Below are 20,580 nucleotides of genomic sequence, written 5' to 3'. Positions count from 1 at the left end.
TCTCTCCACAAATGTTTTCAGACACTCTGTGGTCTGAATCCAGCTAAAGGTGAAAACATGACGTTAATAGCTGAAATAGTTTTTTTGGTCATTTTAATTAGCAAATTGCTGTGATTATTATTAATAAATAACTGAAGAGCTGTAAGCTTACTTCAACAACTAAAATGTCAATTTGAAGTGGTTTCCACTGATGCATGTACTGAAGCATCACGCCATCAGTATGACTCCGACTCGTCCACTTTCACCTTGTTTGGGTCGCAGTGGGAGTACTTTAGTCATTCTGTTTCATATGCACCCAACGCACACTGGAAACTGAGAATTTCTTAGTGTTGAAATGTTATTTCTGTCTATTTTAACTCTCAATGCTAATTCCAACTCCCTATAGGTACAAAAAAGCTTCTAAGTCTTGCACTTACAGAAGTGAACAGGAGTTTGAGCCACTGCTTTTAAAAGCTGCTCCAACTGTGATGTTTCACAGCACGACCTGCAGGTACTTATACTATTACTATTACTTTCTCTTTTTTAAGTATTAGAGGCACAAATATGTACAACATTAAATATGTTATATGACATATGTTTCTTCTGTGCTCATGTTGTGTTTCCCTCTTGACTGTATCAAACACAAATCAATTTCAACTGCATGTAGAATCCAGAATTTGTTTGAAAAAATTGCAAAGTTAAAATGAACAGGAGCCTCCTTTCACTGACCATTTCAGTTTTTAAGAGTTTCAGGCCTTATTTTGAAGCTCATTCATAAAAAGTGCCTAAGCTTTTGTGTGAACAAGGGTTTACGGCCCTTCGCTGCTTAAAGTGAAAATACTAACAAGGACGTAGACACTGTAATGATTACAGTCATTTTCCCTGAACACTTAACCTAAAAGGATCCCTTTCTACGTCACATGAATTATTCATCGTCCGCTCACGCATCACACCCCTTACGCACCGTTAGCCGTCTTTCACATCAATTTGATGAGGCATCTCAATTTCAGAACAACAGCCTTTCTGGTGTAACTAACAATGGGTGGTGTTCTTGTGCAAACACACATGACATTAGAGGAAAGTTAAATGAAACAAGTTAAATATTTTATCGCTTGAAGGGCGTCACAGAATCCCCTACAGAAATCACTGCGTGTTCAGTTGTTTATCTTCAGAAGTGTGCGCTCTCTTATGTGTAATGGAACCGGCGGGAAAGCATTGTTTATGCTAAACTCGCATTACTCCTGGTTCTGTGTGAGCGGCGGAAGCAGGGGCTCGTTCTCGTGACAGCAGGACAGACTGCGTTCACCACCAGAGAATAGAGCCGAACAGATCAAAAGATGAACTGTAAACATCACTGTGTTTTTGTTCTTCTTTAACAGTTGAGGTTTGTCACTGGCTGTGATTTAAAATGCATTTTTATTGTAAAACAGATAAAAGTAAGCCTCAAAGAAAGGAATCAATTGTTATATATGTTCTTTTCTCTGTGAATATATTGTAAAACGTAATTTATTACTGTGATCAAAGCTGAATTTTGTCAGAGTTATGTTTTGTTTCATTGTTTTGTTCATGTGTTTAGGTTTCTGTTGTATCCATTCTCTTTACCCTGTTAGTTTCCTTAGTTACTCGTTAATTAATGATTATTGCTCCCTTCACATGCTGTCAGAAGTTTCCTTCTTCCTAATTCTGAAGTTGCGATTACGATCTTGTCGCTTTCAAGTGCTTTGTTGTCGGAAAGAACAGGATTCATGGAGGACAGCAGGTTTAATCTTGCCTAGTTATTGGGAAAATCATATTAATTGCGCTATCTACATAGTCATGCTGATTTGCTGCTCAAGAAACATTTCTGATTATTATCAATGTTGAAAACAGTCATATTTTATGTGGAAACCGTGAAACTTTTTTTTTTTATGTAGACAGAAATTATAGAAAATAAATCTTTTCTAACACTATAAATGTCTTTACTGTAACTTTTGATCAGTGAAATTCATCTTTGCTGAATAAAATGATTGATTTCTTTATAAAATCTTATTGACCTCAAAAGTTTGAGTTCACTTTAAACTTTCTCTTGTTAAACATGACTTGCTCTTTCATCCCATAGTTGTCATGAATACAATCCCAAACTGTGCTATTTATATCCTGCTCTTGTGCCGGTGAATCCGGGCCGTGATTGATCACTACAATACTGGTTTCCAAACATAAAGAGGTTGGGATCTGCAGAGCGCTCCGAAAACAGTGAGTGGATGAAAGAAAGTGACTCGACTCCTCGTCATCATGTTGCCGGTGGCACATAAATAAATAAATAAGGCGGTGCTGTGTGATCTCCTGAGGCTGCGTGTGCTAATTAACCAACTTACTGAAATGCTATTTAAGCTTATTATTAATATTATTCTCAAAATTTTAAACAGTATGTCCTCCTAGGGCTTTAAAGCTACAACCACCACACTCTGGGCAGACCTTCAGACTGTTCTGATGGGGATGCTATATCTTTTCTAACTGATCCGTTAAACGTACGATCGAAACTGTGATAAAGTTTATTATTATTAAGTTTACTAAAGTCTCAGACTTTCAATCAGGGGGTCAAAACTTTTGTACAATAAGACTTATAGGCTGTTTCTCAATATGTGTTCTTCAGCGATCTTGTGTTCTCGCTCTACGTCATCATCAACCGTCGAAGTTTAATTCCAGTACTCAAGAACGCAAGAACAGAGGACACATGAAAGTACCCGGATGTGTTCTTGATATCGAGGATGCATCGAATGCAGACTTGAGAGAATCGAACAGTTAAAAATCCCAGAAGACGCTGCGGGCGGTCGACGTACGGAAGCCTGCAAGCTTTAAAGTTCTCGTTCTCACTTATGAGATTCCCGCTACAAGCTCGCAAATACGTGACGGCTCGTGAAAGTAAACATTTGTTCGTTTGTTTTGCTTAATTTTAATAAAGTGATAACCTGAAGAAAGCCTGCAGTATTTTTATTGGCATATAAAAAAATAATCTTAACATTGACAAAGCATAGGTAACACAGGCTACTGATTTTCATAAATACACACAGTAAAATGAAAATATATAAAATTATATGAAAACAATGTCTATAATAATATGAAGAATCTTTTAATAGGTTATGACTTTTGTTTGTGATGTTATGTTGCATTTATTGTGCATTGGCCGCTACTTATAATATGCTGCGACGGTCAGTTGAGCAACAAGATCGCAGCACATCTCAATTCTCACAAGGATGCGTTCTGTGTCCTCGCGTCCTTCCGAGTTCGTTCTTTCAAGGTCGCCTGGCAAGACCGGACTCAACGAGAACGCAAGTCCGTTCTCTGCGTTCTAGGACTTGAGAAACAGCCATAGAGTATTTAAGCTGTCTATCACTAGAAAAGCTTAATGACTATCATAGGACGATATGCTGAAACTTGCTAGCAACATGCTAATAACATGCTATTTCTTGTTAGAAACCTGTTAGCAACATGTTAAATCATGCTAAAAAATGCTTATTCATGCGAGCAACGTGTTAAAACATGCTAGCATCATGTTAATTCATGCCAGAAGCATGCTAAAACATGCTAACAATGCTAAGTCATGTTAATAAAATGCTAAATCATGCTAGTAAAATGCTAATTGATGCTAAAAGATAACAACAGGCTAAAACATGTTAACAACATGCTAAATCATGTTAGCAACATGTTAATTGATGTTAAAAAGCTAACAACAGGCTAAAACATGTTAACAACATGTTAAATCATGTTTATTTTAAGCTAACATCATGCTAAAACATGTTAGCAGCATGCTAATTCATGCTACAAGCATTTTAAAATGTTAAAAATGTTAATTAATGCTAGAAGTGTGCTAAAACTTGCTAGAAACAAGCTAAATCATGTTAACATGTCAATTCATGCTAACAATGTGTTAAAAAATGTTAGCAACAGGGTAATTCATGATAGCAGCATACTAAAACCTGATAGCAACACGTTAAATCATGTTAGCAACATGCTAATTCATGCTAACAAAATGTAGCATGCTTATTTGTTAACAATGTGTTAAAACATGCTACCATCATGCTAATTCATGCTGAAAACATATTAAAACGTTAGCAAAATGTTAATTCATGTTAATGCTAGCAATAAATGCTAGCAATGTGGTAAATCAAGCTAGAAGTGTGTGTGTGTGTGTGTGTTCCCTCGTTGCCCCAAACTTCAATTTTAACAATTCAATTCAAACTTTAAGCTTGTCAAAGTTATTTCAAACTTTCAGACAAGGTTTTTTCAAGCCAACTCCAAGTTTGTGTATGAACTTTACTCTTTCTCTGGCACCCCAGCACCTTAGAAGGTGGGACGCTGTAACAGGGACAAGTTACATGCAAAGAGACCAACAGGGTGTTTGAATAAATAAACCTCAATGTGGACAACCTCAAATTCGCGGGATGCTCCATTTCAAGTTCAACTCATATAACGAGACTAGGCAGAGACCACTGTGAAGCCGAAGGGGTGGAGGGAGAGTTCGCTGGAGCTGTTTTTGAAGTTGCTTCTATGCCAAAATTTCCAGTCATTGTGACTGAACAAGGCGAAGCCTCTCGTTCTTTGATGTGAGAGGAAGCACTTTGCTGGGATATTCTGTTCACCATTCAGTTTGATGCTGCTTTTTTAACACACACAGCAGGGATCGTGATGTTCTATTTAAACCACGCGCTTGATGATGTAATATTCTGACCCAGTGTTGTGCCGAATTCTCACCCCTGCCAGATTATCAGCCAGTATGTTTGGGATTAGGTAACGATGTTGATATCCGATCCCGAGGACAGAGGGGGTTTTGTTCTGGTCCAGCGGCACTTGTGGAAAAGACAACACTCCTGTGCATTACTGAAGAGTTTGATGAGGAGAAGGAAATGATGTATGGAGGGAGGGAGCTGAAGAAAAAGAAGGAGAAAGAAAACACACGAGAGAATTCAGGAAGAGTCATGAATGACCAGACTGCTCCCTAGTGGACTTTGTTAGACAAAATCTGGCGTTGCTTTTAAAGACACAATGTAATGTGTTTGACAGCAGGGAGGGAACAACCAGCCTACTGTTTCTGGTCACTGACAACATGGATGCCTGTCATTTATCTTCCTGTCAGTGTTATTTTATTTAAATATGCACCTTTAGTTGTGCTGTCTTCCATTTGAGATCTTTTATGGCATGACTTTTCTGAAAGGTGTACTGCTTTTCAGACTATATGAACCATACTGAAACATTTATACTAATAATGTGAATACAGCCTATACAGTATATAATGTGTTATAATGTGTTAGTAGGCAATATCAGTGTGATTTTGTTTCACTCCTCAGACACTAAAGCTGCATTTACTCTGCAGGTCTTGAGGCCCAATTCTGATTTGTTGACTAAATCTGATCTTCTTTTAAAAGTGACCCATATCCGATATCTGCATGTACACTATATACTTGGTGAAACAACCCAAGGTAGATGTACTGACCCGGAAAAGCTTTGGCTGAAACAGAAGTAAATATGGTTTGATTTGCAATGGACGCAGACGAAAGGTTAATACACTCTAAAAAATGCTGCACTTTGGGTTGAAAATAAACAAACCCAGCGATTGGGTTGTTTTGACCCAGTGGTTGGGTTAAATGTTTGCCCAACCTGCTTTGTAGTTTTATTTAACCCAACTATTGTTTAAAAATGACTATATGGCTGACTTAAAATGAACCCAATATAGGTTGGAAATTAAAAATCAGACACATAATTACTAGAGGCAACAATAATAATCAAAAGGTGAACATAATAAGCAGTTAAATAAATGTGTATTAATTATTATTCATTAAACTTATCAATAAATGTTCATTTCCAACATATTTTGGGTTCATTTTAAGCAACAATACAGTAATTTTTAAACAGTAGTTGAAGTTGCAGGTTGGGCAAACACTTAACCCACCCGCTGGGTTAAAACAACCCAGTCGCTGGGTTGTTTTTAACCCAGAATTTTTAGAGTGTAGTTAATAGCAGGCTTTTGCTTTCCGTGCCATCTTTAAAGGTCAGCAAAACACTGGGTTGATTCTTCATCCTTCATTGCACTATTCATGTGATCTATCAGTCATTGCGCTATTAGTCATGTGATCATGGTTGGTGTCCATCTGAGTTGACGTCATTCGTCATTGTCACTTTTTCAGTGACATTAGACTTGCATTGATGGGAATATCTGATCTGTCCGCTTACATGGCAGACACAGATTCATATATCCGTCCTATCTGAGAATAATCTGAGAAGAAGAAGAAGAATCCATGTGCTTTTTCCTGCTTACACGTTCGTGGGTCATATCCGATGTGTGCCACATGGGAGGAAAAAATCGGAATTGGGTCACTTGAACCATGTAATGTAAATGTGGCCTAAATGTCTGTTTACACCAAGAACGGGAAATATACATCCACATCAACACACGACAACGTTCTGTTTATTTTTAAGCAGGTGCTGCAGTTATCTCGTCTGCTGCATTAAAGTCAGCTCTTCTCTATTGTGTCGTATATCCCAGTGAAACGCTTCTCAAACAAGAACAAATGTAGGGCGGGGCTTGATTTTGTCTGTGGGGAATTGATTGGATGATTGTGGTTTGCTATTGGTGGATCTCATGTGAGTGACAGGTTGCCCCGCCCTCGTCATCAGAGAAGAGAAGAGATGCTGCAAGAGGGAGGAGAAGATATTCTGAGGAACATGAATTTAACACAATAATGCTGATGTGCACTGATAAATGATTTAGATAAAATAGTGTCCCTGCCTATTTTAAATCTGAGACCGGCACACTGCTTTGGCATCGGAGTAATTTGTTTTATTATACAATTTTTAATTTGTCATGGCTTTTGAATTACTATTGACATGTAAACATACTTTACCTGACCATAAGTTTCAGAAGCTGTGTGGAACCATCTGTCGCCTGTGGAGTCATGAAACAAAACTGCGCCGACTAGTGGCTGAGGTGGGTATCACCATCAGTACCCTGGAAATAGACCGCCGTTCAAAAAATGAGACATTAAATTAAATGAATAAAAATACCTGCTTATAATTCTGCCAGCTAGAGACATAATAATCAAAAGCATGACGTCTATTGTCTAAAAAGATGATCTTTCGTATTAGTCGGGTCCTCCGAACTACAGTAGGGTGAATGCAAGTAAAGTGGGCCACTTTTTGTTAAACGTGTAATTTAGATATCTCGATGTTTTTTTCTTTAATTAAAGACCATTGTTATGCTCTGAAAGTTTAAACCCATTGAGCACAGTACAATCAAACTTACACAGCCCACTTTACCTCCATTCACCCTATATATAATTCCAGGAATAAAACTAATTACTGATTCATGGTAAAGAGTGGCGGAAATAATTGAACGGTTGAATGGTAGCAAGTAAGAATACAGACTTTACAACTGTTTGCCCCAGTTTCACAGACCGGGCTTAGGATTAGGCCTCAGTTCAATTAGGACATTTAAGTAGCTTTTATAAACATACCCTAAAAAAAAAAAAAAAAAAAACATTACTGGTGTGCATCTTGAGACAAAACAATGGCACTGACATATTTCAAGATATGTCAGTACAAGCTGCTTTCAGTTTAAACAGCTCAAACATGCATTGCTTGTCTGAAATGGGGGTATACGTTCTATTTTAAGCTGTAATAGTCAGATATGACCGCTAGAGGTCTATGTTGCTCCTTTTAGCAAGAGGCCAACTCTTTTTCTTCTTCACAGGTTGGATCTTCATCTGTCCTTACTGATTTAACTTCAAACACAAACATGTACATAAGCACTGAACTACAAGACATTTCACTACATTTAATTAAGATTATTAAAATAAAGTTGTCTAACAAATTATTCTTTCTTTATTTCTAAAATGAATGCCTGACCGAATTAATTTTTGTTTTTTGTAAGAATCCCATGGAATATAGTTTTCAGCATTAAAGTGATTGATACATGCAATAGAAAATAACATATATACATAGAAATATCAATGGATTTTGATTAAGTAAGCTTGATAACAGGTTTTTAACGAGATTCTGTAAATAAAAATACATAGAAAGTCAAATAAAAAGTCAAAATAGCGTATTCACTGCGCATTCGCTGTTTTTAATATTGCAAGCTCTCCTCGAGGTTTAATATTTCAAACTTAGTTGTAAGCCTATTCTTTGACAACTATAATCAACATTAACTGAGCTCATTTGCCTGTAGGTGCTGTCAGTAAATTCTGTTAAAGTCTGTTATAGCAAGGAAAGTGTATAATAGTGTAACATACACTGAGCTGTTCCGGTAACATATTTAGCAATTTTAACACATTATGTGAAGAATGCTAAAGCCCTAAAAATGTTTTTAAAAAGTACAAAACAAGGCCTGAAACTCTTAAAATTGCCTTCATTTAAGTAGCCTACACACTTGTTAAAACTAATGTAATTCTGTTATTGAGACAGTGCTAGAGTAGGTAAATAAATAAATCATCGGGTCGAATTTAGCGGGAACATTAAAGCGTACGTCATTGCGTGTTTGCGTCATGTCCGTAAACACTGAAAATAATTTCCCTGCTAATATACAGTATATGACGTGTGAGAGTGTTGATGAACAGCTTTGGCTTTTGCTACAATAAATAGTGCATGATTTGAACTAGGCTATAGTCGGCAGGTTAGCAGCATTGACATGGATAGTTCTAAATGCAACTGTTGTTGACTTCCGGGGAAACACCCACTGTGAACGCGACAGATAGTCTTTGTTGTAATCTTTTATCTTACTGTCAGTGGCTCTTGGTGCAGCATGATCTGCTCTGATATGGCGATACGCGGTAACCATGGTGATTCCTCAATCCATCAGATCCATCCGCGCTGACGCAGAAGAACTACTCTAGTAACATGCAATATTATGTTTCAACCACAGATGGCGGTAGAGAATAAACAAATAATAGATTACACGTTTGAATTTAGTGTGAACTGAGCTGTCACTCTGTATGGTCTATATAGTGGGGGTTTTTTTTTTTTTTTTTTTTTTTTTTTGTAGTCTGATAGAGTATATTTTCCATAACTTAAAAAGTTTGTTTGATATTTTTTCCTACAGTAATAGTAGCTTAATTAAAGCAGTAAACATGCACTTTGTGCTAAAATTGAGAAAACTAAATGAGATTATTTATGTCTTCATGTCAAAAAAAAAAAAAAAAATTATGTAATTTCTGGGGTGTTACAATTTTATGCAATGTTCAGTTTTTTTGCAACAGGAGGAAAATCGTGCAGTAACAGCATGCACATTTAAAAAATAATAAATCATGTTTTTGGTAGTTAATTAAAATAATTAAAATAGTTTTACTACAAAAGTCACTGGATAATATGGAATATTAACAAATAGTAGGCTACATCATACAGTTAACCACAGTTATTATTATTATTATTACTGCTGTTGCTGTTGCTCTTGTTATTTGAAGTTATAGCAGATTGTTATTGAATGTTTAAATTTACTCCCACTTGGGGAACAAAAAAACAGTTTGTACTTCAAGGCTCAGCTCATCTTGGCAGTAAATATAACTGGCGATGCTTTGTGGGAGGAGCCAGGCAGGAGGCGGAGTCACAGCAGTGCGATGAAGAAATGACGGCCGTTGATTGGTTGCTGTCCGCGGTGCTGATGCGGGAGAGAGTGACGATCGTCGGACGCGCGCTCTGCGTTGTGCTGGTCGAAATGGATTTCCACTGGATCTTTCTGCACGGGATTATCGCCTTTGGGATTTAGGACTGCAGCTGGAGTTGGAGTATGATTCACAGACAGCTCGTTCTGTCCCAGGTAGGTGTGCTTGAGCTCGCTCTTTATTGTCCATGTATCATAATGTCTCATTGAAGAGCCAGTTCCCGCTCTGCAAACGCTCGTCAGTCGTTTAAAGATGTCATGTGTGTGTGCGCGCGCGCGCGCATGTGTTCTTTACCCTGATACTGGTGCTATAGGGGGGATCTCTCTTTCTCTCTCCCTCTTGTGTCATTGAGCTTTCCTCTCTTCCCTCCAATCAAGAAGCGCATGACACACAATGTGATGCTGACATGCATTTGAGCATGATGATGTTTACATACTTCCCCAAGCCAGCGGGGAAAAAATAAATAAATAAATAAAAATATATTTATATATAGTAAAATATGACATTGGCTATACACAGTACGTTATGTGCTCTTGGTGCTGATAGGGGCTTAAATTCTGCCATAAGAAACAGAAGAATTCTATTCTTATTTTCACTCTTATCTTATATTCACTAACTCCATTGGATATGACGATGCTTATTAGATTAGAGAGACAAAAATTTAATTTTGATTTTTAATTTTTTAATTTTTAATTTCAAAATACAGCTTTCAAGAATCCAGTGCAAATGACTTTCCTGTGTAATTTGTGGGTGTGTTGATGATGCATACATAGTTATGACCCAGTCATAAATTGCTTTTGTCATAATAAATGCATTCGACTACGTCAAAAGTGCTGGAATGGAAACTAATACCTAATTATTTCATTACTGAAGCCCATAATGTTTATAAAGACGGTGTTCTGATCTGATGGCGATATAGAGTAGCATCAGGACTGCATCATCATCATTAGTTCATAATTCTGGCCTTCAGTCAAAACAGAAAATGCTTCATATGTTTCCTGTCTGGCACTATTATGGATCTGATGCCACTCTGTTGATTATGAGAGAGATTTATGAGTGTTATGATGCAGTGGGTTTGGCCTTTATTGGATGTGAGGTTAGGATTGATCGTCAGGGTTCATCAAACAGGACTCAGGGTGGTGTTTACCCCGGCACTCTGGGACTATCGTGGCTTGGTAAATGTATTTACACATCCAAACGCACACGCATTTACCAATCTATCTAAAAGGGCACATAGCATAGACTTCCTGTTATTAAATAAAGCTATACTTATAATTCATAATGACTAACAGAGCAGAGCATCTCCAAAACTGCAGCTCTTGTGGGGTGTTCCCGGTCTGCAGTGGTCAGTGTCTATCAAAAGTGCTCCAAGGAAGGAACAGTGGTGAACCGGAGACAGGGTCATGGGCGGCCGAGGCTCAGTGAAGGCTGGCCCGTGTGGTCCGATCCAACAGATGAGCTACTGAAGCTCAAATTGCTCCAGAAGTTAATGCTGGTTCTGATAGAAAGGTGTCAGAATACACAGTGCATCAGTTTGTTGCGTATGGAGCTGCATAGACACAGACCAGTCAGGGTGCCCATGCTGACCCCTGTCCACCGCCGAAAGAGCCAACAGTGGACACGTGAGCATCAGAACTGGACCACGGAGCAATAGAAGAAGGTGTCCTGGTCTGATGAATCACGTTTTCTTTTACAACAAGTGGATGGCCGGGTGCGTGTGCGTCTCTTACCTGGAGAACACATGACACCAGGATGCACTATGGGAAGAAGACGAGCCGGCAGAGGCAGTGTGATGCTTTGGGCAATGTTCTGCTGGGAAACCTTGGGTCCTGCCATCCATGTGGATGTTACTTTGACACGTACCACCTACCTAAGCATTGTTGAGACCATGTACACCCTTTCATGGTGGCTGTGGCCTCTTTCAGCAGGATAATGCTCCTGCCACAAAGCAAAAATGGTTCAGGAATGGTTTGAGGAGCACAACAACGAGTTTGAGGTGTTGACTTGGCCTCCAAATTCCCCAGATCTCAGTCCAATCGAGCATCTGTGGGATGTGCTGAGCAAACAAGTCCGATCCATGGAGGCTCCTCCTCACAACTTACAGGACTTAAAGGATCTGCTGCTAACATCTTGGTGCAGATACCACAGCACACCTTCAGGGGTCTAGAGGAGTCCACGCCTCGACGGGTCAGGGCTGTTTTGGCGGCAAACACAATATTAGGAAGGTGGTCATAATGTTATGATAGTATCATTGCTGTTAACTGCATGACAATACATAAGTTTTTCTTTTTTTTTCTCAAGACCATATCAAACTAGATGTGAAAAACAAGACCGCAGTGCGCTCTGAACTAATGAAAATACTTTGTCTTTTGTGAAAGCTCATGATGGCTGCTAATGGGAAATACACAGCGTGCCAGAGGGAGCGTAACTTCATAAGCTCTCTGTATGAGCGCAGTTGACCTATATATGCTGCTGTCGCTCGCTGTCACGCTTCACTGCGTTCTCCTGCTCTGGAGGCTCGACAACATATACTTTCACATCAGGACCCTGTTGAATTTTGCAATGTTCTTTTATTGTTCTTTGGCAGTCCAATAATAGCACACACACGCAAGATCCCAGAAGACACAAACAGTGAGTTTCGCTTGCTGGGCTCTGGTTTAAAATAGTGTTGAATATTAGGATTACAGTTCTTTATTATTATGAGGAGACTTTTTGATCTTTGGTGAATTCTCCATGTGTTTTCCATTGATCTGTAGTTGTACAGATGGCTGAAATCCTGCACCCACAAAAGCTTTATTTTGTTTTCAGTCTTATTCACACAGATGCAGAGGTCAGCACAGGCCTGTGAAGATACACTTAACATAATAATATCTTCATTGTCTTTCTCTTGTCCTCTGTGGATCTTTGTTGTCAATCCCCAGTGGATTGTCTCTGGTTTTGCAAGTAAATTTATATTCAAGCTGCCTAAATAAAGATAAGAGTCTGAATATGTTTTGAAATCAAGACTGTCTGTAAAAGAATACATGCTTTAAACCTGCAGCTCTGTATTCTATTCACTGCAGATGAAAAGAGCTGTGAGGCGCACCACAGGACTAGTTAGAGGTGTTAAAATGATTTTTATTTGCAGAAGGACATGTTGGTCATGGTCATTTAAACAAGAACAGCACAGCAGCACACACTGCGGTAATCTCAATGAGTTCTTTAAATTAAGATGTTAGCTAATATGACTGAATCAACCTGACTACATGTTCAACTAATGACAGTCATTTTTAAAGGTCAGATCAGGTAAAAATGGCTCCTTAAGGTACTTTTTACAGTGAGAATGAAAATAAAAAGCATTTAATTTCTTAAAGCTGGACCTATTATGCCCCTTTCACAAGATGTAATATAAGTCTCTGGTGTCTCCAGAATGTGTCTGTGAAGTTTCAGCTCAAAATACCCCACAGATCATTTATTATAGCTTGTCAAATTAGGGTGTGAGCAAAAACACGCCATTTTTGTGTGTGTCCCTTTAAATGCAAATGAGCTGCTGCTCCCGCCCCCTTTCCAGAAGAGGGCGGAGCTTTAACAGCTCATGCTTCAGTCGCTCAACAACAACAAAGCTGGAGAATCTCACGCAGACAAAATGACGACGGTGTTCAGCCTTACATTGTTCAAACCGGAGTCGACACTGATGGAGAGACTCAGGAAGAAGTTACAACTTTTAGACGTTTCTGAATGGTTAGTGGATAAATTTAAGTAGTTGCTGTGGAGTTGATTCAACTCATCAACTAGCATGTGCCGTCATGTTAATCTTTTGTGTAAAACCCGTATGGATGCCGGAATAGCGTAACCTGTTTGCCAAACAGAGCCGTACACACCAGGCTAATGTTTATGATTGCTATCAAATGCTGTGAATGTTTGAATATTTTCCCAAAATATCACTCGGACAGAAACACTACTTTTTTATCAATCGATCTTGTCAAGGTCAACTTCAGGTTATCCAAGCTAACGAGACTCTAAATAGTGTTCAGTGCTCGTCTGTGCAGCCAATGACAGAACAGTTAGCATGCTTTGCTCAAACTTTTGCCATGGCGTTAGGACTGGTACACCGCTGTCTCTTGCAAAAACAAAATGGCGGCGCTGTTGGTGAAAACGTGCAGAATAAGAGGTGGTAATATTATAATAAGATCCCCTTCCTACGTCACAAGGGGAGCGAAATCTGAGCGGCTCGTTTTTTCACATGTTTGCAGAGAAAGGCTGACCAAAACAAAGTTACTGGGTTGTTTTTTTTTCACATTTTCTGGGTTGGTAGATGCACCGGGGACCCGATTATAGCACGTAAACACGGAAAAAGTCAGATTTTCATGATATGTCCCCTTTAATCAAAAAATGTTTTTTAAAAAAAGTTTGTTATTTTGATTTACTGTTATATTGCTATTGTTTATTTATTGTTGCTGTTTCTTTCAATTTTTGATAAAATAAATCCAAATCCAAATAAACCCAAAATAAATCACAAATATATATATATATATATATATATTTTAAAGACAATCAAGTATATTTTGTAAATTCTGAAAGTATTCTCATGACATTTAGGCAGATTTATTCCTCAATTAACTTATGTGAATGAATCTAATTTGCATTACTTTTATAAAAATTATATATATATATATATATATATATATATATATATATGTATAAATTGAATAAGAATCAAGATGTACAAACTCAAAATTTGGGGGGAAATGCTTAATAATCATAAACAATGTCACAATGCAATAAATTATTTTCATGCTAAATATAGAGCAATTACTTACTCTTTCTTTTGATTTTGGGGTAAAAAAAAAAGTGATGAGCATCAGAGAACATCAGATAACTCCCCAGCACTGCCAGAAACGGATGGATTTAGAAGGGGGAATCGAATCGATAACAGAAGGTTGCGCTCAACTCAGGGAACAGCACTGCAGTCCATTAACTTAATTATACGGGAACCTTTCACATAGTAATGAACGCGTACTTCCTGGTTAAAGTTGGCGTTTGAAGAAATCTATTCTATTTCAGGATATGGGAAATGCGCTCTGTGAGCGGTGAAAATGATTGCCATGTGATTTTCTCTCATTATGAGCACTTTATTGTCATTTACTCCTCAAACCAGGGAATATGAGTGAGAGCGAAGGTTGGGTTATAAGGCTTAATTACACCATGCAGTGACATCATCACTATTTTTGTCCTCATAGTCTTAACACTGACTCGATGCTTTATGGCAGATGAGATTGAGCAATGACAGCGTGTTGGTTTGTGTGTGTTTTGGTGAGAAGGAGGCGAGCTCATACGGGTCATTCCTGTTCTGCAGCACATTTAAACTCTGTAACTTAGTTTTAACATATTTTTAGTACAACATGAATATTGACTGTTGAGAGGATGTTTGAATTATGCAAAAACTGAGTGTTCTAATAATGTTTTTTAGAATGTGTTTAACTACTACATTCATAAAACATTCATGAATCAATGGAAACATTAGAAAAACATTCTCAGAAGATAAAATATTTAGCTATGAAGACAGTATTTTTGAATGACTTGCGTAATTTAATCAAAGGATGAAATGATGTAAAGTGGAAAACATCACAGTAATGATAAAATGCTTTGGTAAATCACAATTTTAACCAGAAAAATCGCAATCGTGCAGCCCTACTGAGAAGAACTTTTAAGATCTGATCACTGAAAGGTTCTTTGAGGAACACATCACTGTGAAAACCCACTAAAGGAAGCTGTATTTTGAAGAGTGTAGTGTGTGAGCAGGGCCTTCTGAAGAGAATCCTCTCACTGGATTGGTGCCCAGGGTGTCAGTGGGTTAGTGGGCATCCTGAGATTCACCCATGTGTGAACGTCTTCCTGTACTGCTGGGAATTGAGCTCTCTGTGAGCTGTGCCGGCTCACGTTCAACAACGGCACATGACGTACATCTGTGGAAGCTTGATTCCACCACAGATTAAAAGATAATAAAGGTAATTACGACATTTTATCTCACAACTCTGACCTTTTTCTCATAATTCTGAGTTTATATCTCACAATTATAGAAAAAAAGTCAGAATTGCAAGTTGTGAATTTGGAGTTGCAAGAAATAAAGTCAGATTTACAAGATATAAAGCTGCAATTGTGAGAAAATTTGAATTGCACATTTATATATCACAATTTTGACTTTTTTCCCTCAGACTTATGAAATTTAAACTTGCCATTCTCATAAATAATTATTCTTAGAAATAATTCCAATAAATAATAATTCTTATAAATAATTCTGAGTTTATATCTCACAATTATAAGGAAAAAATCAGAATTGCAAGTTGTAAATTTGGAGTTGCAATAAATAAAGTCAGATTTGCGAGATATAAAGCTGCAATTGTGAGAAAATAATCAGAATTGCACATTTATATATCACAATTTTGACTTTTTTTCTCATGAAATATGAACTTGCCATTCTTAAAAAAAAAAAAAAAAAGTCTGAATTGTGAGATAGTCACATTTACCTTTTTTATTTTCTATTACAGTTGCGGAAATAAGCTTCCATTTCCACCTGTTACATGTTCCCTGTTTGCATGGACTTTTATGTTGTATTTCTATTTTCCTGTTTCCTATGTGTAGTTTTGTAGTCCTTTTGTTTCATTGGTTTCTTGATTGGAATGAAGCAACGGGACTACAAAACTAAACACAGGAAAAAATTAAGTTCAAACAAACAGGGAACATGTAACAACACCAGAACAGCAACAAAAATGCTACAAAAATATCAATTTTTTTTTTTTTTTTTTGCAACCTTGCAAGATTATTGTGGTACATTTTACAAGAAAATACTGTTTCAGTTTTTCTACATAAAAATTTTGTTCCTTTGCTGTTTCTTTGTCATTGTTAAATTTACTGGCCATTTGTGAGTGAAGATCGTTTGTGCACCAGTTGTTTTCAGTATGTGTTATTTACACAATCTCCATTATCACACATTTCAGCCCCACCGGGGTTTGGGATCTGTGCTGGTATCCATTTCTAGAAGAGCATTAGTGAAGGACGGAGCTGCTCGTGTCTAATAGTCTCATTCTTCCTTTCTACAGTGAGTTTTTTTCAGAAAGATCAATGAAAGCGACATGCTGTCCACAACATTACAGCCTGAGGAACATCAGCTGTGAATCTCAGATGGGACGTAATTCACTTAAGTCATGTAGATAACACTTCTGTTAGCTATGCAGGATACGTAATGTTAACATTGAGAGCGTTTGCTCGGTCTCACGCCATATCAAAACCTAATTTATGTAGTTTGGCGATCGATGATTTCTCACAAATCCATAAATGTATTGTGCAGGCAGAAGAAAGCTTGAGGGAATATCAGTGTTCACTAACATCCATCACAGACGCAGTAGTTAGTCTCAGTGATTTGCTGTCATGTTTCGAGGGGTTATAGAGAGGATGTTAACGAAATGTGTTAGAAATACTCGATTTTATTGAAATTATTGATTTTATTAGTACCTGCAAACAAAGAGCAATGACAGATCCACTTCAACCCTCCTATAATGTGTCTAGATGAATGAATGATGCTGCTGTTGTTTAACTCGCTTACCTTACAGGGGTTTTCAATAAAGAATATTCCTGGTTAAATACATGTTCAAAGTGCATCACAAAAAACTGAACTGATCATAAAACACTTTGTTCTTTAATGTTTTGCTTGTTTTTCATGAAAATGTGTGTACAGATACACTACCGTTCAAAAGTTAATACTTTTATTCATTAACGATGCATTAAATTGATCAAAAGTGACAGTAGACATTTATAATATTATAAAAAAATCTATTTCAAATAAATGCTGTTCTTTTGAACTTTATATTCATCAAAGAATCCTAAAAAATAAAATGTATGACAGTTTCCACAAAAATATGAACTGTTTTCAACATTGATAATAATCATAAATGTTTCTTGATCATCAAATCATCATATTAGAATGATTTCTGAAGGATCATGTGACACTGAAGACTGGAGTAATGATGCTGAAAATTCAGCTTTGATCACAGGAATAAATTACACTTTACTATATATTCACATAGAAAACATTGTGATAATATTTCACCGTTTTTACTGTATTTTTGATCAAATAAATGCTGAGCAGAAGAGACTTCTTTAATCTTACCGACCCTGATTAACCAGGTAACTTCTGGATGAAACACAAAAGGACACCAGAAACGGGTGTAATTCATTCATTTAACATGATATGATTGTTACTGCGTTACTGTAATCTGGAAATGCTTTGGGTGTTTGTAAATTGATGTTTTCTGATCACACACATGTACTCTTGCTTAATGCAACATTGATTTTGAGTGCATTCTTGCATTTTACATATTAATAATAATATCAATGTAAAATACACATTTTCAGCTTGTGTTTGAAGCTAAAACCCTCTCGCAGCACTGAAGGTTCAAGCTCGAGCGTCCAGCTGTCAGTCTGCTAAACTCTCGAGGTGTGTTTTATGCTGTTTCAGTAACTCCTGACCTTCTCCTCAGGATTTGATGTGCTTTGAGTCGGTGAATCATAATGCTGCTACACCTGTGTAGTGTGAAGGTCAGTGCTCTTCTTCATGTGACTCCTCCTTCATCACCACCATCATCATCATCTTCACCAGCGTTTGCTCTTCAGGACCAACAAAACTCTCACTTTTACGCTCTTATATGAAGATTTGGATGGGTTTTGTTCATTTCACAGCCTGTTAACTGTCAGTGTCCCAGTGGTGCTTTTTTATTGCCTTTTCCCCATCACATAATTTAGTAATCATCATAAATTAGAAAGCTTAAACAGTCAAAATTCATCCTGTGAAAACTTTTTTGAAATTGGACATTGTTTTACCATGTAAAAAGTACTTTTTTAATCCTTTTAGCGGATCAATTTTTGTGATATCAACTTCAAATTTGGATCACAACTTGATTAGACATGGCTTTGATTTTATAGCAATTTTAGGCTAAAATATATATTTAGCCTAAACAAATGTACCTAAACTTTTTTACTTTGTTTTTTTGAAGTGCTGCAGTAATCTGTCGAGTATCTTGACTCTAATCATTTTCTCCATAGGGAAATTGATTTTTAAAGATAACTTATAAATCTTTAAAGACAGCCCTACTGTGAGCTAGAGGTTCTTAATCGATGGATTTTTCTTAGCCTTCATTATTTCAACTTAGTTTGAAATATTCGTGTTTAACACAGAAATTCATGGTGAAAAACTGCATTACCCATGATGCTGTACAGAAAATTCCACCAATCAGTGAGTCAAAACAAGCAAAACGTACCAAAAGATATCATTAGCTCCGCCCACTCCCATGAAGCACTGGGAATGACGTAATCAAATCGATCTTTCTGCGCTCTCTTTTGCATGAGTACACTGTAAACAATTATTGTTGATTTAACTTAAAAAAGTAAGTTACCTGGTTGCCTTAAAATGTTAAGATCATTGAAATTAAAAATTTGAGTTAATACAATGAAGATTGGTTTAATAAATAGAAACTCAAAATAAATCTGAACCACATTAATTATCTAAGTTAATTTGACAAAAGAAAAAAAAAGTTGTGATAACAAATCATGAAAATAATGTAGTTTTACTGTTCTCGATTGTGCAGTTTGCAGTGCTTCATGGGATTGTAGTTCTTTCCCTCACTAAAGCTGTTAAGTTCACAGTCTTTTGTATTTTTGTCCGATTTTCAAATGATTTTTAGCTTCAAATCAAAGTTTGTAATGTTGTGATTCTCCTCGTAGCTGGTTGGTTCGGTTCATGGCTTATAGCTCTTTAACGAAGACTTTTTTGAGTTCTCTATGAGAGAAATGAATGGGAAAAAAATACTTCTGGACCCAGCACCGCTGAAAAAGTCGGCGGACACTGTTGCACTCTATTACAAAACACTCATGAGCTACAAGCATTTAAGTTCAGATGCTCAGAAAGATTCTGATTCAATCTAGAACTACTGACAAACATCTCATAGATCATTCCCGACTTTAATGGATCATTTCTACATGGATGAAGGAAAATAAAAATGATTTCAATGCTGGTTCAAGCTGGTTTATCCTTACCAGCTTATCCTTATGTCTTGGTAAAGCCAGTTTAGTGACTTAAGTCAGTTGAGAAGCTCGGTGAAGACGCTGTTCTTTCCAGCGAGGAAGGAGAAGCTTTGCCAGTCCTGTAGGAAACATTTCCCGAGGAGATAAATGCTGTGTCATTTTGGGCATGTTTTCTTGCTTTCTCTGACACTCCGTTTACTGTGGAAGAGCTCCCAGAGGCATTGCTATTTTAAGGTCTGTGTGTGTGTGTGTGTGTGTGTGTGTGTGTGTGTGTGTGTGTGTGTGTGTGTGTGTGTAGGTAGCAGGCGTTCAGAGAGATGTTGGCTGTTTCGTTGTATTTCACCATGCTGATAATAACTAATACTTTAGGGCAAAACAGGGAATATTGTGAATCTCCCCTACAAGACGACTGAAGTGTGTCTTTGTGACTGTAGAAGTCAAGAGTATGGCATACATCGTTCTTCAGCCCTTATATCACCCATTGCATATAAAATCAATGCTAAAGCTTCACTGTAGATTTATGAATACCCTCAATCTGTTCAGTCATTAGAGCAATATTTCCTCTTTATTCAACTTTATTGGTTTTGATGCTGCATGTTCATCTCCATTCACTTCCATCTTCTGGAAAGTGCCATACATTCTGACTAACACTCATCTCTGTATGTCCATAAACAATGCATTGCAAATGTTGTTTTAAAAGGCCACTTATGTTGGAGAGCTTGGACACTATTAGATTCAGGAGCAGAGTTATCATGCAGTTCGGTTTTAAAGAGCTCAATTTTTCCCAGTTAGTATATGATAATATTAGAGAAATTGGTTTGCTCTTAGTAGAGATACACTGGGGGGAAAATAAGGTAACCTAAAAATGATAACATCTAAATTAACTGGTTATATTTAGGTCAACCTAAATACATTA

The 20,580-nt window shown here is 37.2% G+C and overlaps 1 protein-coding gene across 6 annotated transcripts in view; it reads left to right on the top strand.

Annotated features, from left to right (window-relative positions):
- Positions 1 to 9,592: 9,592 nt before the first annotated feature.
- Positions 9,593 to 20,580, top strand: part of LOC127506407 (E3 ubiquitin-protein ligase HECW1) — a 60,401-nt gene continuing 49,413 nt past the window's right edge. For 2 of the 6 annotated variants that reach the window (XM_051882872.1, XM_051882866.1), the window contains exons 1-2: positions 9,598 to 9,763; positions 18,125 to 18,182. In XM_051882872.1, coding sequence (XP_051738832.1) covers positions 18,156 to 18,182 — 27 coding nt within the window. In that variant the 5' untranslated portion in view covers positions 9,598 to 9,763; positions 18,125 to 18,155. Of the gene's footprint in view, positions 9,764 to 18,102; positions 18,183 to 20,580 lie in introns of all 6 variants that reach the window. The other 4 variants (XM_051882867.1, XM_051882865.1, XM_051882868.1 and 1 more) reach the window with 4 other exon arrangements.

The sequence above is a fragment of the Ctenopharyngodon idella genome, chromosome 23 (genome assembly GCF_019924925.1).
Source record: "Ctenopharyngodon idella isolate HZGC_01 chromosome 23, HZGC01, whole genome shotgun sequence".
NCBI classification, from domain to species: Eukaryota; Metazoa; Chordata; class Actinopteri; order Cypriniformes; family Xenocyprididae; genus Ctenopharyngodon; species Ctenopharyngodon idella.
This window is presented reverse-complemented; position numbering and strand designations above follow the sequence as displayed.